At 37.9% G+C, this 16,618-nt stretch overlaps 1 protein-coding gene across 3 annotated transcripts in view; it reads right to left on the bottom strand.

The window, feature by feature from the left end:
• The window catches only part of EPS8 (EGFR pathway substrate 8, signaling adaptor), a 52,128-nt gene that overhangs the window by 24,864 nt on the left and 10,646 nt on the right, over positions 1 to 16,618 (bottom strand). For 2 of the 3 annotated variants that reach the window (XM_062492609.1, XM_062492610.1), the window contains exons 3-12: positions 15,863 to 16,024; positions 15,511 to 15,660; positions 13,108 to 13,190; positions 10,250 to 10,386; positions 8,251 to 8,324; positions 7,030 to 7,156; positions 6,619 to 6,707; positions 4,345 to 4,419; positions 3,600 to 3,748; positions 1,469 to 1,652 (exon numbers count right to left, since the gene is read on the bottom strand). In XM_062492609.1, the coding sequence (XP_062348593.1) occupies positions 1,469 to 1,652; positions 3,600 to 3,748; positions 4,345 to 4,419; positions 6,619 to 6,707; positions 7,030 to 7,156; positions 8,251 to 8,324; positions 10,250 to 10,386; positions 13,108 to 13,190; positions 15,511 to 15,660; positions 15,863 to 15,988 (1,194 nt within the window). In that variant the 5' untranslated portion in view covers positions 15,989 to 16,024. Of the gene's footprint in view, positions 1 to 1,468; positions 1,653 to 3,599; positions 3,749 to 4,344; positions 4,420 to 6,618; positions 6,708 to 7,029; positions 7,157 to 8,250; positions 8,325 to 10,249; positions 10,387 to 13,107; positions 13,191 to 15,510; positions 15,661 to 15,862; positions 16,025 to 16,618 lie in introns of those variants that run through there. The other variant, XM_062492608.1, reaches the window with a different exon arrangement.

Below are 16,618 nucleotides of genomic sequence, written 5' to 3'. Positions count from 1 at the left end.
TTTTTTGGGAGGTGATTAGGAAAGGGGGGGACGACAACAATGGCAAAATTTACATTTCACATCACTGTGCCCATTAACTTTACTAAATGTTTTTATTCCCAAAATTAATCATTGGCAATAACTTATTTTTTGTCACATTTATTCTTGTGTACATTATTAGGCAAAAAGCCAAACAGAGCTTTGTATCATGTTATCCCTCCTTTGCTTGGCAGGGTTTTTACCTATTTTTTTAATATATACATACATATATATATATATATATATACACATTTTTTTCTCTATAACTGAGTAGACCTTTTTTTTGTCTAAGAGAGATTTTCATAAAAATAAAGTTTTAATGTGTCGGGGAAGTTTCTGCTGATGTCAAATTAGAGAATTGATATGTAAGAAAACAACATCCCACAATAGCCAATAATAATTCCCCAAAATAGAAAAGAATCTTAAGTGAACCTAGGAAATTCTTAAGTCTACTTCCATCTCACAGCTGCTAAAAGGATACTTTGGATGAGCTAATACTTGATTTAAACTAAAACCAGTATAGAAAAATAAAATAAAAATTTAAATTAAATCTTGTGTCCTCCCTACAAAAGGCAAAATTTTCCAAAATGAAAACTTTTGTATGTTTAAAAAGGCAATACCCTTTTATTGCTAATTAAAAAGCAACAAAATCCACATACATTTTTAAAATTTTCACAAAAAATCAAAATTTATTTTCTGATAAATTTTATTGAAAAAGAAGGGGCAGAATCTTTGTTGAGAAACAAAAGACTGGTTATAAAGTAGGAAAATGCACCCTGGTTTCTCTAAAGGCATTATATGGTGATGCACATTTCCATTCTTTAGAGAGAATAACCTAACTTTTGCTAATTTTGTGACATTCCTGTGAAGAAAAGTTTGGGAAAATGTTCTATACAATCATTTTCCTAATCAGCAGTTGTTGTTTTTCAAAGTAGGTCTCATCTACTTAACACAGCATTGCCCTGGGGGGACCTCTGAGTATTTATAAACAACAGATTAATGGAAGGAATAATAAATTCCACACTTACGAAGAAGCAGCTGAAGTCCAAAACTGCACCAAAAAAGGGTGGTTCCTTTATTTTAGACTGTGAATGTGATTATTGAGAGCACTTTGGTTGAAACATTGCCCAAAGCATTTAAGCTCAAAATTGATGGGATCCAATAGCAGAGCTCAAATCAAACTGAGCCTCAGGGATCTGGGCTGTCCTCCCAGCTGAGACAGAGAAGTGAACAAATTCAAGGACAGCAGCAGGAAAATTACTCTGTTTTCCTAATTGAATTTTTGGCAGCTGAGCAGGTGTTTGGTTTCCTACAACTTACACAAGTGTGAAGATTTTCCCCTGCCAGAACAGGGGCCAGGGCATGGTTCCTCCAGAATGCCCCAGAATACTGTCCTTAGGAAGGAAGGGGTTGGTGTTAATTACTAATTAACACTTCTGCAGTAACGTACCTCACTTGACAGTCTCTTCATCTCTTGCTTCCTCTGCTGCTCTGCCACGTTGGCCACAGACTCAGCCAAATGGTTGAGATCCTGCTCCTTTGGAGCTCCCATGAAGTTCAGCAAGGGAGGCTCCCAACCATTTCGGAAACGGGGGACGTACGGGGGGATGAAATGGTCTTTGGGCCATTCAGCTCTGTGTGAAAATCAAATTAGAAATCTGTGTCAAGGGTACAGCAATGATGATTTAGTAGGGTGCCTATAAAACTGAAATGCTCTAGAATTTTTATTAGTACAGGGGAGAACATAGTAGTTCTATTAGTATACAGGCAGAATTTATTTATTTAGTATATTTATTTATTTCGTATAGTCTTTTAATTAGTATACAGGCAGAATGATGCTAGAACAGAGAGAATCAGCAGAACACATTTATTAACCTCAACTGTCCTCCCTGCAGTGCCCTGCAGAAGGAGTTTGCTGCTCCTGTAAGGACACATCAGTGCTAAAACACAACAAACTTCTGCCTTGTAACAAAGGATGGGTAATAGGAGAATCAGCCAAAACAAATCTAGGACTTGTTTTAATGGTGAGATGTGGGGGGAAATATTGCAGCGCTCTATCTGTGTGAAAACACCAACAAAAGACTTCAGAGAAACAGCCAGCTTTGTAAGAGCACCTGAAAGCAGGTATGAAGTGTGGAAGCTTTGGTGGCCTAGCTACACCAAAACAAAACAAAAAAACCCAAACAACCGTTTTAGACATAAACCCCACCCAATTCTACATGCTCCAAGACACAAGAATTATCATCACATTTGCTGTTTTATAGTCCAGATTGATCTTTATAAAATACTGTACTACTTTTCAGAGTTCCATTAGCATTCTCTGTTGCAATACCAAACACCTAAATTAATGTTTTCCTGCTTTGCCTTTGCGCTACACGTAGCACTCAGTATAAACTACTGTTAAAATTAACACACATAAATTACTGTGTCTTCACTGTGGAAGCAGAATCAGGAATGTACATTGCAGGCTTCTAACAGCTGACACTACTCAAAATCAAGGGACAAGTGCTGCCAGTCACAGCAGCAGTCAGCAATGGCAATTACAGGGCTTGGCCTGTAATCCCTGCCTTTATTTATTCCCTTGCCCTGCCACATCCCACTCCAGGGTACCTCTGGATGCTGAGATCAATATCACCATCAATTCTCATCTGCACACATCAGCCAACTCCATTTTATCCTTCACTACCAAACAAAAAAAAAAAAAAAAAAAAAGAGCTATTTCTCTTCTCATTACCCCTTTTCAGGATGAACTAAACAAATGGAGCAGTTCCCAAGACAAGGAGCCCATTATTTTGGCAAGTGATCCATTTTTCCCTGCGTGGGGCTCCAATGCTATGAGGCTATTTCCACTCCTTCCATGCAGCCTTCCTTACACTCTACAGCCTTCAATCAACCAAATCATTAATAAAAACAAAATCCATCTGGTAGACATTTGTGTTCCAATCTGAAATTTAAGAGCAAGGATGAGTAAACAAAAAAACTTGCTGCATTTCCAGCACAAGTGATTGCATACTTCATCATCCTCATCATCATCATCATCATCAAATGTACTTATCTACCACAGATTATAGAGTCAAAATGCACTTTGCTAATTTAGGATTTTTCTTTTTCATGTTCAATTCACCTAATTTCACACTAACCCAAATTTTAAATTTTGATAATTATTGGAAATTGAAAACAGACGTTTGTAGCTATTATTTAATATTTTGTCACTATTTTATCTTCAAATTGTCTAATGATGTCCAGATAGATGAGCTGGAAAAATAATGGTGAAAAACAACTGGAAAAATGCAAAGGAGAGTTCAGAAAAGAAATACACCAGAAGATTATGTCAAGAGGTTCTAGATATCACTGACAAAAAAAAAAAAAATGGAAAAAATTCTCTCTGCATTTTGTCTCTCCTTGAGATCTCAAATCCCAGCGAAGCTAAAGAGTTCCTTTCCAAAACCTTCAAAGAACTGTTCTCAACAAATCCTAACAAAATAATATTGAATTTACTGGGGACTGGATAACCTGGTTAAGACCATGTCAATAAACTTGATTTTAGAGAACGTTCTCTAAAATCTGAAGGTTTTTCTCACCTGGCTTTGGTCCATGAATCACCCAGGGACATCCAGAGCTGTCCCTCCTCGCTGGTGATGGTGTATCTCAGGAAGTCTATGGTGTCTTTTGTCAGGAGAGGGCTGAGCACTGTGCTAGCAAGCTCTGGACCTCCTGTTGTCTGTACCACCTAAATCCAAGGATGAAAATAATGCCAAGAACACACAGGTTGTCAGTAAGGAAGTGACTGTGAATTTCTGTTATCTACAGTGCTGCTAGGAAACAGTCATTGCTCATAAAAACACCTCCCAGAGGTAAAAACCCCTCTGAGAATCTGACAGTGTGTCTTGATGTCCTACAAATTTACTAAACTATTTATTGCTGGAGAATGGTTGTTCTGGTCACCAAGCATTTTTTTATTTAGACCACTCTGGGTGATGTTGTTTATGCTTTACTGATCAAAGACTCACATACTTCCATTAAATATGCTTTCAACTCTCCTCCTGCATTATGTAGAGAACCTCAATTTTTTATTGCTAGTTACAAATTATAATGACAAAGTGCAACACAAGGATGAAGATTATTCAAACACTTAATGGAAGGGAAATTACTTAGAAAAGGATATAAATTATTTTCCAAAGAAAACCTCATCCTGAGATACAAATATTTCTCCTTACCTATTGTCCAGGGACACAACATTTCAAAGTTGTAATAACTGAAAAGGTTACAGAACATATAAATACAAGAGTTCTGGAGGGAAACACTTAGAAAGCTGTCAAACCTTACCATATGTAGTGGGGTAAAGAGAAAATGAACAAGATCAGCTGCACTAGGATTTTGGATATGGAACTTCAACTTGGCCTGAAGGAAAAGAACAAAGGGCACATTTTAAGAAACATTTAACTATGGAGACAATAAATACTTCACATAAGAATGGCCATCCCTGCTCAGGTCCAGCTAAGCCCAGCGCTTGGCCTGCAACACCCACTAAGAGCAAGTGCTCATCCATCCCATTGCTCCTGGCTCCATTTTAGCACCTCTTGTGCAAAACAAGAAGTTCCACAGCCAAATTACATGATTTGTGAAGAAGCATCTCCACTGGAAATCAGACACCTCTTACTTTCATAAGTATTCTGCAAACTCTCTGAATAAAACGAAATTGTCCTTCTCAACTCACTTTTTCTAGCAATGCTCACAACCACTTACAGACTTATTATGTTATTCCTGGATCTGGTTTTTTTCCAAGCTGAAGTAATTCCTTCAAGCATTCTTGACCACTCTGGACTTTTATCAGTTTGGCTACACTGGCAAAAAAAATCAGTCCAGGTAACATAATGACAAATTTATGCTTTTTGTTAACATTCTCTTGTCTTTCCCCCCCCCCCGATGGTTTTTACCATTTGCTTGGTTGATCACACTAAACACAGATGTCTTTCTCCCAGGAATCTCTATTGCATCAACATTTTGTTTTGTTTTGTTCTATATATGTGAATTTTCCTCACCAGTCCATGACTATCACATCTATTAATAGTGAATTTCATCTATCACTTTATCTGTTATAATAGGATATATACAGTAAACCTCTGAGATCATCAAATCCAAACCATAAAAATTCACTGATAGAGCTCCTTGGAGAATTTCTTTTATCTACTGATCACCCATTGGCTTTGTGGGCTCCAGAAATAAGAAGCCCAAATGTGCTTTAAAGAGTTAGAGTAGTTTCTATTGCATCTTCCCATCTGTTCCTCAAACTGCTTTTGCCTACCCTTCTTCTGCTTTTACATCCAACTGTCCCTCCAGATGAAGAAAGGAGGATGAGGATGTGTTTTTGCTTCTAATAACTTCCTCTACATAACAACCCAGTCCCAGCCTACCTAGAGCTTTTTTGACAGATAGCCAGCATTTCTAGAAGCTTCCAGCATGAGGTTTTAAAGCTATTTCCATTCCACTTAAAGATTTTATTGTTCTAGCTACTCTGCTTCTTTTTTAAACCAGATTCTTCATTCTATACAGTTCTCCTTGCCAGACACAAAGCACAAATTTCAGGCTTTTGTTGTTCCTGCAAAGATGCTGAAGCAAAGCATTGCTAAAGCATTGTCACAGCACAGCTCCTCAAAAGGAACACTAGAACCAGGTCTCAGATGCTGCTGAGCATCAAAAACAAGAGCTGTGACTTCTCCTGCACAGAAGAGTAGGACTCAAAGATGCACAGATTGTTCTTGGGTAACAAACTAATTTAAATGCAGAATGTAGTGAAAAGAGTGGAAAAAAAACATGAACATTCCATCTTTTACTGAGAAAGATAAGCACATTCCAAGATATTCATCCTCCCTCAAAACAGCCATCCCTTAAGGTCAGAACTATAACACTTGGCTCAACTTTTTTTTTTTTCCTTTTAAGATATTTTTAATATGTCTAAATACTTCCTGCAATCAGAATTCATTTCCCAGGAGGAAGAAAGAAGCTGATTTGACTCAGTGAATTCAAGAGCAGTTTTCCCCACTGGCACAGCCTCCCCAGCAATTGGAAGGGACAGTCTGTGTCTGACAGCAAATGCTTTGGAGGTGTCCCACGTGCTGCCCCCCTCCAACAGGAGACTCCCCCTTGCAGAAGAGGAGATGCCAGCAGAAGGCTCTTGAATTATCATCTCGGTTTATTGAGAACCTATAAAGGGACAGCAATTTGTTGGGCGGAACATTCTGAGGCCAGAAGGTCCTGGGTAATGATGGCAACAAGCACAGGGAGTCTGATGGGCATGGCTGAATAAAATCAAATTAAGGCCACAGCTGGTGATGCTGGCAAACACACAGCAGAGCTGTGAGCCCCACAGACCTTCCTAGAAATTCTCTTATGATTCAAAAAGCAAATTTCCCAAGGAAAAGGCTTTAAAGAACCGGGAAAGGAAGAAACACAATGGTGCTGAACACCAAATATGCTCATCTTGCTGCTGTGCAGAGAACCTGAGCAGCAGAATCCCAAAACTCAGAGGCCAAGGTAGCCCAGAGGTGGCCAGCCCTGGTCTGGCCTCACATCTCAATCCCACTAACTACTGTCACTTACCAGAAGATTGAAGCCATGCTTGAATTTTTGGAAGCAGTCAACAAATTCATCTGGAGGTGGTGGCTTTGCACGGAGAGTGAGAACACCCTCTGGTGAACAAAATGAGATTTTTATGCACCCATTTATATCTGCATAGATCCCATAAATATACCAGATAGAGCAAACAACAAAATACACAATAAATCTGACAGGATTTTGTAAATATAGAACCAAGGCAGGAGCATAATTAGTCATTTCCCACTGACTTCAAGCAAATGATTTTCAGAGGTTTCCCTCTAAGCATATACAGTGTGGGAACCTTTGTGCTCAAACTGAGAGAAAATTACTACACTGATTAAGAAAAACCACACAAAAAAACATTTCCTCGCTCCTTCAGTGATCCTGAGAATTGTGTGCACTGTGAACTCTTACCTCCAGGTCCTTTCTTTTTGCTTTTTTTACTTTTCTTCCTCTTTGAAAGTTCAGCAAATGCTTCAGCAGCTTTTTGAAGTTTGGTAACAAAATACTCTATGTCATCCAAAATATGGTTCAGAATTTGCTAAAGGAGAAAAGAAAAGTAACTCTTTCTCTACAGAATCTAGAGCAGAAATACTCCAGAAAATGAAATGTCCAGACCCTCAGTCACCAATAGCTTCCTTGGAACAAATTCCATGAGGGAATTAAACATTCCATATTTTGATTACATGCAGTTTTACATTTACATACCTGTAAAATATTTTAATTTTTTTTTTTTTTTAACGTGGGCCCGCTGGAAGTTCTCAAAATATGTGTAACACAATAGTTAAGCTCAGATTGCAATTACAAAATTTACTTCCACATTACATTTTTGCTGAGAGCACACACACAAAAAATTCAATTATTTGAATGGACAGCATTTTCGTAAAGAGTATAACTTCATAATCTCCTTTAGTACTAAGTATTGAGATATTTGGTGAAGCTCTCTAGAAATGAAAGCTCTTTGAATCAATTTGATCAATTCTTCTTCTCCACAAAGAAGAATCTTTGAAGAATTGATGTCAAAGAGTAACTGGAGAAGAACGTAAGGACCCTGGGGGAAAACACAAAGATGCCAATGCAGCAGTCCCAACATGATTTTCTCAGAAAACCCTCTGATGTTGAGGGTAACAGCAGAGTGGAGAAGTGGAGAGTTACAAATGACACCTGGGGCAATTTTTGATCTTTCATATTCCATAGAACACACCCAATATTGTTGCTTATTTGCAGCAATGTTTTAAGTTACAAATGAACATGGCCCACCAGTCTTCAGAAATGATCATGTTTATTTTCCAGGTATTGCACATCTCCAAGTCCTGCTAAATTGATGGAATTTTTTTTTTTCCTTACATGGTTTGCTGAAATCTGTCTACTTAAAAAAATTACAACTTATATTTCCAGCTCTTCACAGCAGAAAACTTGTCAGCAACATTCAGTGCATTTTTCTTTCTTTTTAAAAAAGAAAATTAAGAAAAGAAACTGCCACCTGTTCATTTTAGCTCTACCACAACCAACAGAGGCTGCTTGGAAAGATTTTCTCCACAACTCAATTTCCCATGTGGAGAAAAGTCTTCCCAGAAAGGAGAGTAGCAAAATTTCACAGACATGAAGCAGAATTATTTGTAGCTTCTCACTTACAACGTCTCTGTCAATCCTGGCTGCTATCATCTCTGCTGTCTCTTCCTGCTCGTGGTATTGTCTCTGCTTTTCATCTGCAAAGAGGGAAGAAGAGAATAAAACATGCATATCTTTGGGATTAGTATATTAGTATATAACAATTTCTATACAGTTCATGCTTCAAAGTAGATTACTGTAAGAAAAAGATGGACAAAACTCTACCATTCCCTTTGCAAGGACTCCACAGAAGCTGAAAATCTTGTACCTTAATGCCTGATCCTGTCAGGGTTCACAAAAAGATCTTCTGTACATGCTTTCAGACTGTTTAACTGCATAAATGAAGTTAACTGCAGAAGTATGGTACCAGGCTTTAAATAAAATTTTAAAAAAAATTTTCAACACAAAGTGGCAGATTATAAATACAAGGCAATTAGGAATCATCCCATTTTGCAAAATATGCTGAAAGCTAGTCCAGTAGAAGCAAGCAAGAAAGAGTGCAGTGGCTTTAGAGACAATTCTTACGTAAAAAGTTATTAGCAAAAAAGGATTCCAAGTCTGGAAACACAGAAAAAAGAGAGGATGATGTGATAGAACTGATATTTCCAAATAACAATGCCCAGAGTCAGTGGGCATTCTGAAAATATTCTGAAAATAACAAGGGGTGATTTTTTTTGAGGAGTTAGAAGTTTTGCATTTTTAACCCACACAAAGTACTGCACTTAGGCGGGATTTCAGTGAACACATTTTAGAAAAGATCCCCCTGAATGGAATAAAAGGAACTGCAGGAACTCAGACCCACAGCTGGTCTGACAAGACACTAAACTGATCAAACTTTTCTGATATGAGAACTCAAACAGAAGAACAAGAAAGCTTTTACTCAAACCAGGTGTAATACTGTAGGTACATAGATTAAATAATTCTTAGCATTTCAGATTTCCCTGAATACTTGCAGTTGTTTTCTTTGCACAGCTGTGTACTTTGTTAAGTGATATAGCTATACTTTAATTAAAAAAAAAATAATTATAAGGAATCAAAGGTCTTTTAACGGTTCAGTCTTAACATCTACTATTAAAAGAACCCAAGCAAACAAACTAAAAGAGGCTTCATCTTAATCTTTCTAGTCTGTTTTATAGAAAGAACTTTATTCTTGCTAAAGAACTTTTATTTTTAAAGAAATTTGATCAAAATGTTTTTATATCCCTTAGGGATGTAAAAAACCCACTAACAACCATCAAACAGAAAAATCCCAACCCATCAGGAAAGTTAAAATGACAGCATTTCCTAGTAAACTCTTAAAAAAGAAAAACAAAAAACGCTTTAAACTAATTAGCCAGAGCAGCCATTATAAAGGTAAATATAAATAAATAAAGTTGATCTCAAGGCACCTTATAATCCATGGTTATACTTTTTATATATACTATATAAAATATACTCTACTATATAAATTATACTATACTATAGTATGTATATACTATATATAACATATAGTATTAATAGAATATAATATTATGTTATATATATATATATATATATATATATATATAAATATAAAATATATATATATATATATATATATCCTATAGTATAATGTACTACACTATTTTATATACTTTTTAGTTGTCCAAAATATCTGGCCCTCCTATTGAGGAGACCATCATTAGATTATTGTGCTGCTGTTACCGCCTTCACAAAAAAAAAAAAAAAAAAAAAAAAAAAAACAGAAAACACAACTCAAAACCTGGAACCCACACCAGCTAAGCACGAGTAAAAGCAGCTGTGAACAGGAATCCAGGAAATGGTTAAATGACAAGTGAGATTGTCACAGACTCTTTCTGCAGCCGTGGCTTGGGGTGTTCCGAACTGGGGAAATCCGCTCCCAGCCAGGGCAGGGCTGACCTTGTCCATCCCCTTCTACATCCAACTTCTGCCACGGAGAGAGTGCTCTTTCCAAATCACTTTTGTGCTGCCAAGCACCACAAAAAGCCCCAAAGCCCACTCCTTGGCACCCGGGAATACTCACATTCCCCCTGCTCCGAGGCCCACGCCGACCACGCTGCCACGCGGCTCCGCACGTCCACCTGGGTGACCGTCCCTGGGGGCACGGGGGCAGGAGCCCGTGGGGGTGGAGGGATGGCACTGTCAGCTTTGGATATCATCCTAGGGGGAGAGGGGAGAGCCCACGAGTTGCTGGGGTGTGAAAATAGACGCCTCGAAACGCAGGGTTTGAATTAAAAAACCTTTAGAGGAATTAAAATATGTTAAGCCGCACGGACATGAAACAGAGGTGTAAGCTTTAGTAGAAATGCTATTAAGTTGCATAGATGTGAAGTAGAAGCATAAATCTCAGTTTTAAGTAGGTAAGAATATGTTTTAAGTGCTTTAAGGAGCAAAAAGCCTTAGAATCTAGTGTAGAAAACAAGTTTCAAAAACAAGCTGCAGTGAGAGCTCAAAAACATAGTTCTAGACATAATAAAAAATATAGTAAGACTATTTCTTACATTCTTCAGATAGAGCAGATAGGCTATAATCACAAGTTATGCATAAACTTTCGTATCATAAGCTAGAATTCTAATAGATTTAGAAGATATGCTTCAGATTTGTGGTTTAACTCAATGGGTAATTTGTAAATACAAATCCGTGTATTGGAGTGAGAGCTCTCTCATTATCTCTTCCTCCACCACCATCATCACCACTACTACCAGGTGAAAGAAGAAGAGGAGGAAGAGCAAGAAGAAAAGAACTGAAGAAAGGCCAGGGACTCTATGCCAAAAACTTTTGAGACTGATGTGCCTTTTCAATAAACAACTTTACAGCAACCAACAATTGCTCTGCTCTTTGAAGACCCAAACCCATAACAATCCTGTCAACAAGTGACACTGGAAGGAACAAAGGTTCTGTTCTCTAGTGCTTGATCAGATGAAACCAGGAGGCTTCACAAGGAGCTCCTGGACTGCAGAGCATGCTATGTAAGCAGCACTCAAGACCATGATGTGTGAATAAATTATGTTGAACACAGCAGGAAACCCATTCCACAAGGGAGTCAGCAAATCTTTGTCAACTGGGAAATCCCCAAGAATATGAACAAACCTGCCAGCTTACACAGATAAATCCAGTGGCTTGGGTTTATTAGGTTTTATTTTATTTATTTATTTGGTTTATTGGGCATTTTTACCACCACATGCACTTGGTAAGGGTGGGACTTTTCTTTTGTATGAGAGAAAAGTAGAAGATTTGAACCTACCTTTCAGCAATCACAAATCAAGTATCTAGTCCCCTAAGTCTGGCTAGTTGTCAACTACATTTTGCTTAAAACCTTACCAAAACCCAAGTTCACTGGCTGATTTGTTTTGTAACAGGGGCCTTTTCATCCTGTCTTGATACAAACATTGATGTTCCCACCTGCTACTTTCCAGTTCTGTAAGGAAAGAGGTCTTTGAAACCACTTTGCAGCTTGATACCAACAGTAAAAAAAAAAAAAAAATCACACTAGCTCCTGTAATACATATCCCCCATTCCTGACCCAGAACACTGTTTAAAAACTACATCTTCGCCTTGAATTTATCTTTTATAAACCCATTTCATTCACAACACTCAACAGCAAGACCACAAAACATCAAATGTTGTTTGGTCTTTGAACAGCGTATAACAGCAGCAACAACAAATTTCCTTTGCCTTTCTTTTCTCCAGTCCCTTTTTACTGGTCAACAACTTTGCAGCACTTAAACAATGCCTCAGACCCTGAGAGAGGCAGGAGGGTCCCTCCCTGTGACCCAGGGCCAGCAGGAACAGGAGCCAATGGGGAGGAACCAGGACTCAGCTGCCGCCCACATTTGACCCCCTGGGCATCACAGCCCTTGGAGACTGATATCTCAGATTATCTGTCCCAACAGATGTATTGACCTACATTCTTTTCCCAATTAAATCTCATTCGTTTCCCAGCACCTCCAAGGTGTTTGAGTCCCTCTGGATTGCCTCTTAGTGCTTATACCTGGCTTGCAGCAGTCCCACAAATGGTAAAGTCTATTTATTTAATTTTAAACCTGCAAATAGAGTTAGACACAGCTCAGGTTCTCTTCTGTTTTTCTAGGAGTGCCCCTTGGTCTAGGAAATCTTTCTAAGTTACAGATCAGAATTGAACAGGCATCCAGAACTATTATACATTCATTCTAACATTTGTCCAGCAGAGACTTCTCTAGCTGAGCACATTTGTTACTGAGAGATACTCTCAGTATGCAGCTTCACACTGAATTTCTTACAAGCTACTACCATCACCATCCAGTATCTTATGCATTTGTGCCCTTGCTTTTATGCCTCTGTTTGCTACATGTCATTTCTGTATTTATCTTCTTTGAACCCAATAGATTCTTTCCCCCACTTTTTTGAACTGGAAGAGAAGATTTTGCTACCAGAGAAACAAGAAGTCTTCAGCATTGTTAAACAGGCGGGCAGGAAGATTATTAAATCTTCAGTTGCTGTTTTATTTAACATCTTCAAATCCCAAAACCTTTTAACATAATCTTATTTACTTGGAGTTATGGGGAATTTGAGTTTTTTCTAATTTAAGTTCTGAATTACTTGACCCATATGCCGTACTGAGACATGCAATGCCATTCTCTAGCAAGTGGAATTGATCTCAGTTGTTCCCATCACAAAGGTAGAATTGGAAAAAGGTAAGACTGCCATTATAAACTGACAGACCATGAAACAATTATTAAAGCAAGATATGGCTTTAATATACATGACTTCGGCAGTATATTATTAGCTAGAAGAAAAAAAGCTCAAGTCCCCCAAAAAACACCAAAAGACAGCAGGACAACCTGGAGAGCTTCTGAATGCTGTCACACTGTTTGATGCCAAGAAGTTTTTTTGGATTTTTACCTCAGTGTTTCAAGCCTCTTCTTTTGTTTCCCACTTTTACTGTCACTGATTGCACTTTCAATGTCTTCATGAATAAGAGTAGCCTAAGGAGACAGAAGCAGAAAACATCAAGAGTCAGCTACTGCATCTAGATCTTTGAAATAAATATCTCACCTTTAAATAGAGAATACATTATCAAGTCCCATTTATTCAAAAGCACTGGGACAAATTATTTTACACATAAACAAAAAAAACCCAAAAAACCCCAAAAAATAAATAAACAAACAAAAAACAAAACCAAAACCAAAACAAACAAACAAAAACAACATAACAAAGTCTGGGAGTTGGTATTTTTGTCACTACTCCAGGCTCAAGCATCATCATCATGCAAGTAATCTAGACACGAAATTTGTCTGAACAACTGTAATTATCCCAAGTCAGCCACTATTGCATAAGCTACTTTTTCCCTCTGCATACATAATTTTCGGTTGTCTCAAATATTTTGTTTGTCTCAGACTATAAAAAGAAAATCTACTAAATATAGAAGCACCAAAACTACTATAGATGGCAGCAGCCTAAGCATTAAGGAACTAACTCACAGATGATAATGATACAATTTCCTTTCAGAAATAATGACAGCCTCCAATTTCTCTTTGTAACAGAAGATGAATTTTTCAGAAGATTCCCTTATCTGTACACTCCTTCCATTCCACCACTGCAGTGTGCCTCCACCAGTGGCCCCACAAGTGAAATTTTGATGCATGTCTAAAGCATTATTTTAATAGACCTTGCATTAAATAGGTCACAGCTCCTCACAGGATTTAGAATGCTGTTATGTATCTTCAGCTGACAAATTAATTTCCTACACAGGTTGTCAAAGTCCAGATCTGTCAGTGTCTGCCTCACTCTGCAAGGACCATGGCTTTCCCTGCACCCTCATAATGCAGAAGTTTTTACCTTTTTGGGAGGAATATGTAACTTCTGCTAGGACCAGAAGACATTGTTGAATTTAGGATTCAGGGGGATTATGGGACTTTTCAGGCTATAATGGATTGCACTACAGAATAGTTGTGATACTTTACATTTACAGATTAATAGAAAAAAATTTTAGGGGACCAAAGGAACTTAAACCCAGAAGAATTCCATTAATCCAGTACTCTTGGTATTTACTGTTTAATTTTTTCATGTTTATAGACTGTTAAAATGCCCCAAATAATGTTGAGTTTAACAATTTTTTTTTGTTGCAGAGGCTCCTGGAGTTGCTTATAACTTCTAACAAAAGCAGGGAAAAGCCAACAGAGAAAGACCTAAATTTTCAAAACCAGAGAAGTTTCATGGATAAGAAAAAAGACCCAATGTATGGCCACAGAAACAAACAATACTTTAAAAAAAGGGAGGTAATGGACTTTCAAGTCATGCTCATGGACTCTACATTTTTATATGGACGCAGAGGAACAACTTCAAAAATGAAAAGAGACCAAGTGTACACCTTGAGAAGCTGGGTCCAAACACAGCTCAAAAGGGATCCCTCCATTCTTTATCACAAAACCCCCTGAACTTCTGGCAGGATCCCACTTTCCTTTGAAAAAGTAAAATCTGTGCAACAAATCACACAGTAACTAATCATCCTCACACCCCTCTCACCACATTCCAAAACTGTTGCACAGTGCGATGAACAACCTGTTGTTTCAAGAAAATAATACAAACTGCTACAAAGGAATTAAGAAATCCCCATGGAATTATCAACTGGAATTACAGAGAATAACTAACAGAATTAAAATTTACAACTTCAGAAATAAAGAAGTACTGCAGAATACATTTAAAATTATTTACACTTGAAGGTAATATTTTCATCAGAGACAAGCCATCTCTTTCCTTGTTTTGCCCCTCCTGCAAGGAATAATTTCCCTTTCTCTCCAGCAGAGCAGAAATGCAGAGGTGAGAATGTAGAGAATATTTAATTGTTCAGTGACAAAATGAGCAGAAAGAGTAGGTAAGACTCAGGGCTCTGATGAGCTCTTTGCAGATTATAAAATAAATTTGAGATAACTCAAACTATTTTACACCAGTTTTTTTTTCAGAAGCATGAAGGCAAGCCATAGACATTTTCCAGAGCTTTATACATTTGCAAATCTAAATTAACAGCTATAGAGTCTAAGAACCAATATTTACAGTATGGACATATTTGAACATGCACTAAGGATTCGGCTTAAATGTTAGATTACTCCTTTGCAATCCATTTACTAATATGCTATAAATAGTTCTGATATCATAAGTGTGTTAAATGTATAGCATATTTATAAGAATAAAAGGACAGAATTATTTTCTATGAATTAGCTCATTTGTCTTTATCTACTGTACTGGTCATTTGACACCATCTCCCCTACTGAAATAAGTCATAGCAGATCTCCACTACTATCTTACCTTAATTTCATCACACTGGAAAAGATGCAAATCAGGCTTGTTTTGGGTCGGTTCTTTACATATTAATGCAAGAATTGAATTGTAGTTGCATGCATTCATCACAGCTTGGCAATGCTGAATTGTGCTTAGAGGAAAATTCTCCAGTTCATTCTGTCAGAAGAGGAGGAAAAAAAAGAAGAAAACACGAAACACCACCTTACTATACAGTGTCCTGATCTCAGAAAAACTGCATGAGCTAAAAAGGGAAAGTGATAATAAGCTAATTAAAATCCTCAGTCTCACAGAGATCGCTTTTCTGCTCACTCCCTTTTTCTCTCTCTCTGAAAATGAGCCTGTCACTCACAGACCCTACCTTTGATTCCAAGTCCACCAAGCTGACAGCTTTGTCATCCACTTGAAGAATCATGTCTTGAGTCCACACTTTGCCTTTGGCATCCAACAATTTCAGCTTCCTTATTCCATCATCCACTGTAATCATTGCCTCTTTCCGGTCCAGAACAAAGGTGGTCAGGTGCTGGTGAGTAAGATGTACATTTAAAAGAACTTATGATTACAATTTTCCCTTTTGTTCAGGAGTGTCAGTATTTAAATTGCCAGGAAGCAACAATGCAAATTATTCATGAGTAAAAGTGCCTGTGTATATGACAGAGCCCACCTCTAAGACACGAGGGAGGCTGCTTAGTCCACAATGTCATTTTAAGTCAACTTATTTTTGTAGTGGCTTTTTGACACCCACTGTCATTTCCTCACTACTGAAAGCTGTTAGACTTGAAGGCACATTCTGACATCCTCCAGGTATCAAAGCTAGAATTACAACATGAGGTTTAATTAGCTTTCTTGAGGAGTGAAAGCCTGTCGCTCTCTCTTGGCAAGCTGAAATCAGGAGGTGCCAGCAGAAGCCTTCCAGAAGCTCCCTGCCAATGTAGCTCCATCACCACCCTGACCTGGAGTGTCCTCATCTCTTCCAGAGCTGCCAGTAGCCTGCTGGTGGCAACCAGGATGGGCTTGCATCTGACTGGGATACCTTATGGATGGGCTGGTCACTTCTACGTGCTGCACAGTAGAAAACAGTAACTACTTTTGCTCACCATCAACTTGGAATATTCTC

The sequence above is a fragment of the Cinclus cinclus genome, chromosome 4 (assembly GCF_963662255.1).
Source record: "Cinclus cinclus chromosome 4, bCinCin1.1, whole genome shotgun sequence".
In the NCBI taxonomy this organism is placed as follows: domain Eukaryota; kingdom Metazoa; phylum Chordata; class Aves; order Passeriformes; family Cinclidae; genus Cinclus; species Cinclus cinclus.
This window is presented reverse-complemented; position numbering and strand designations above follow the sequence as displayed.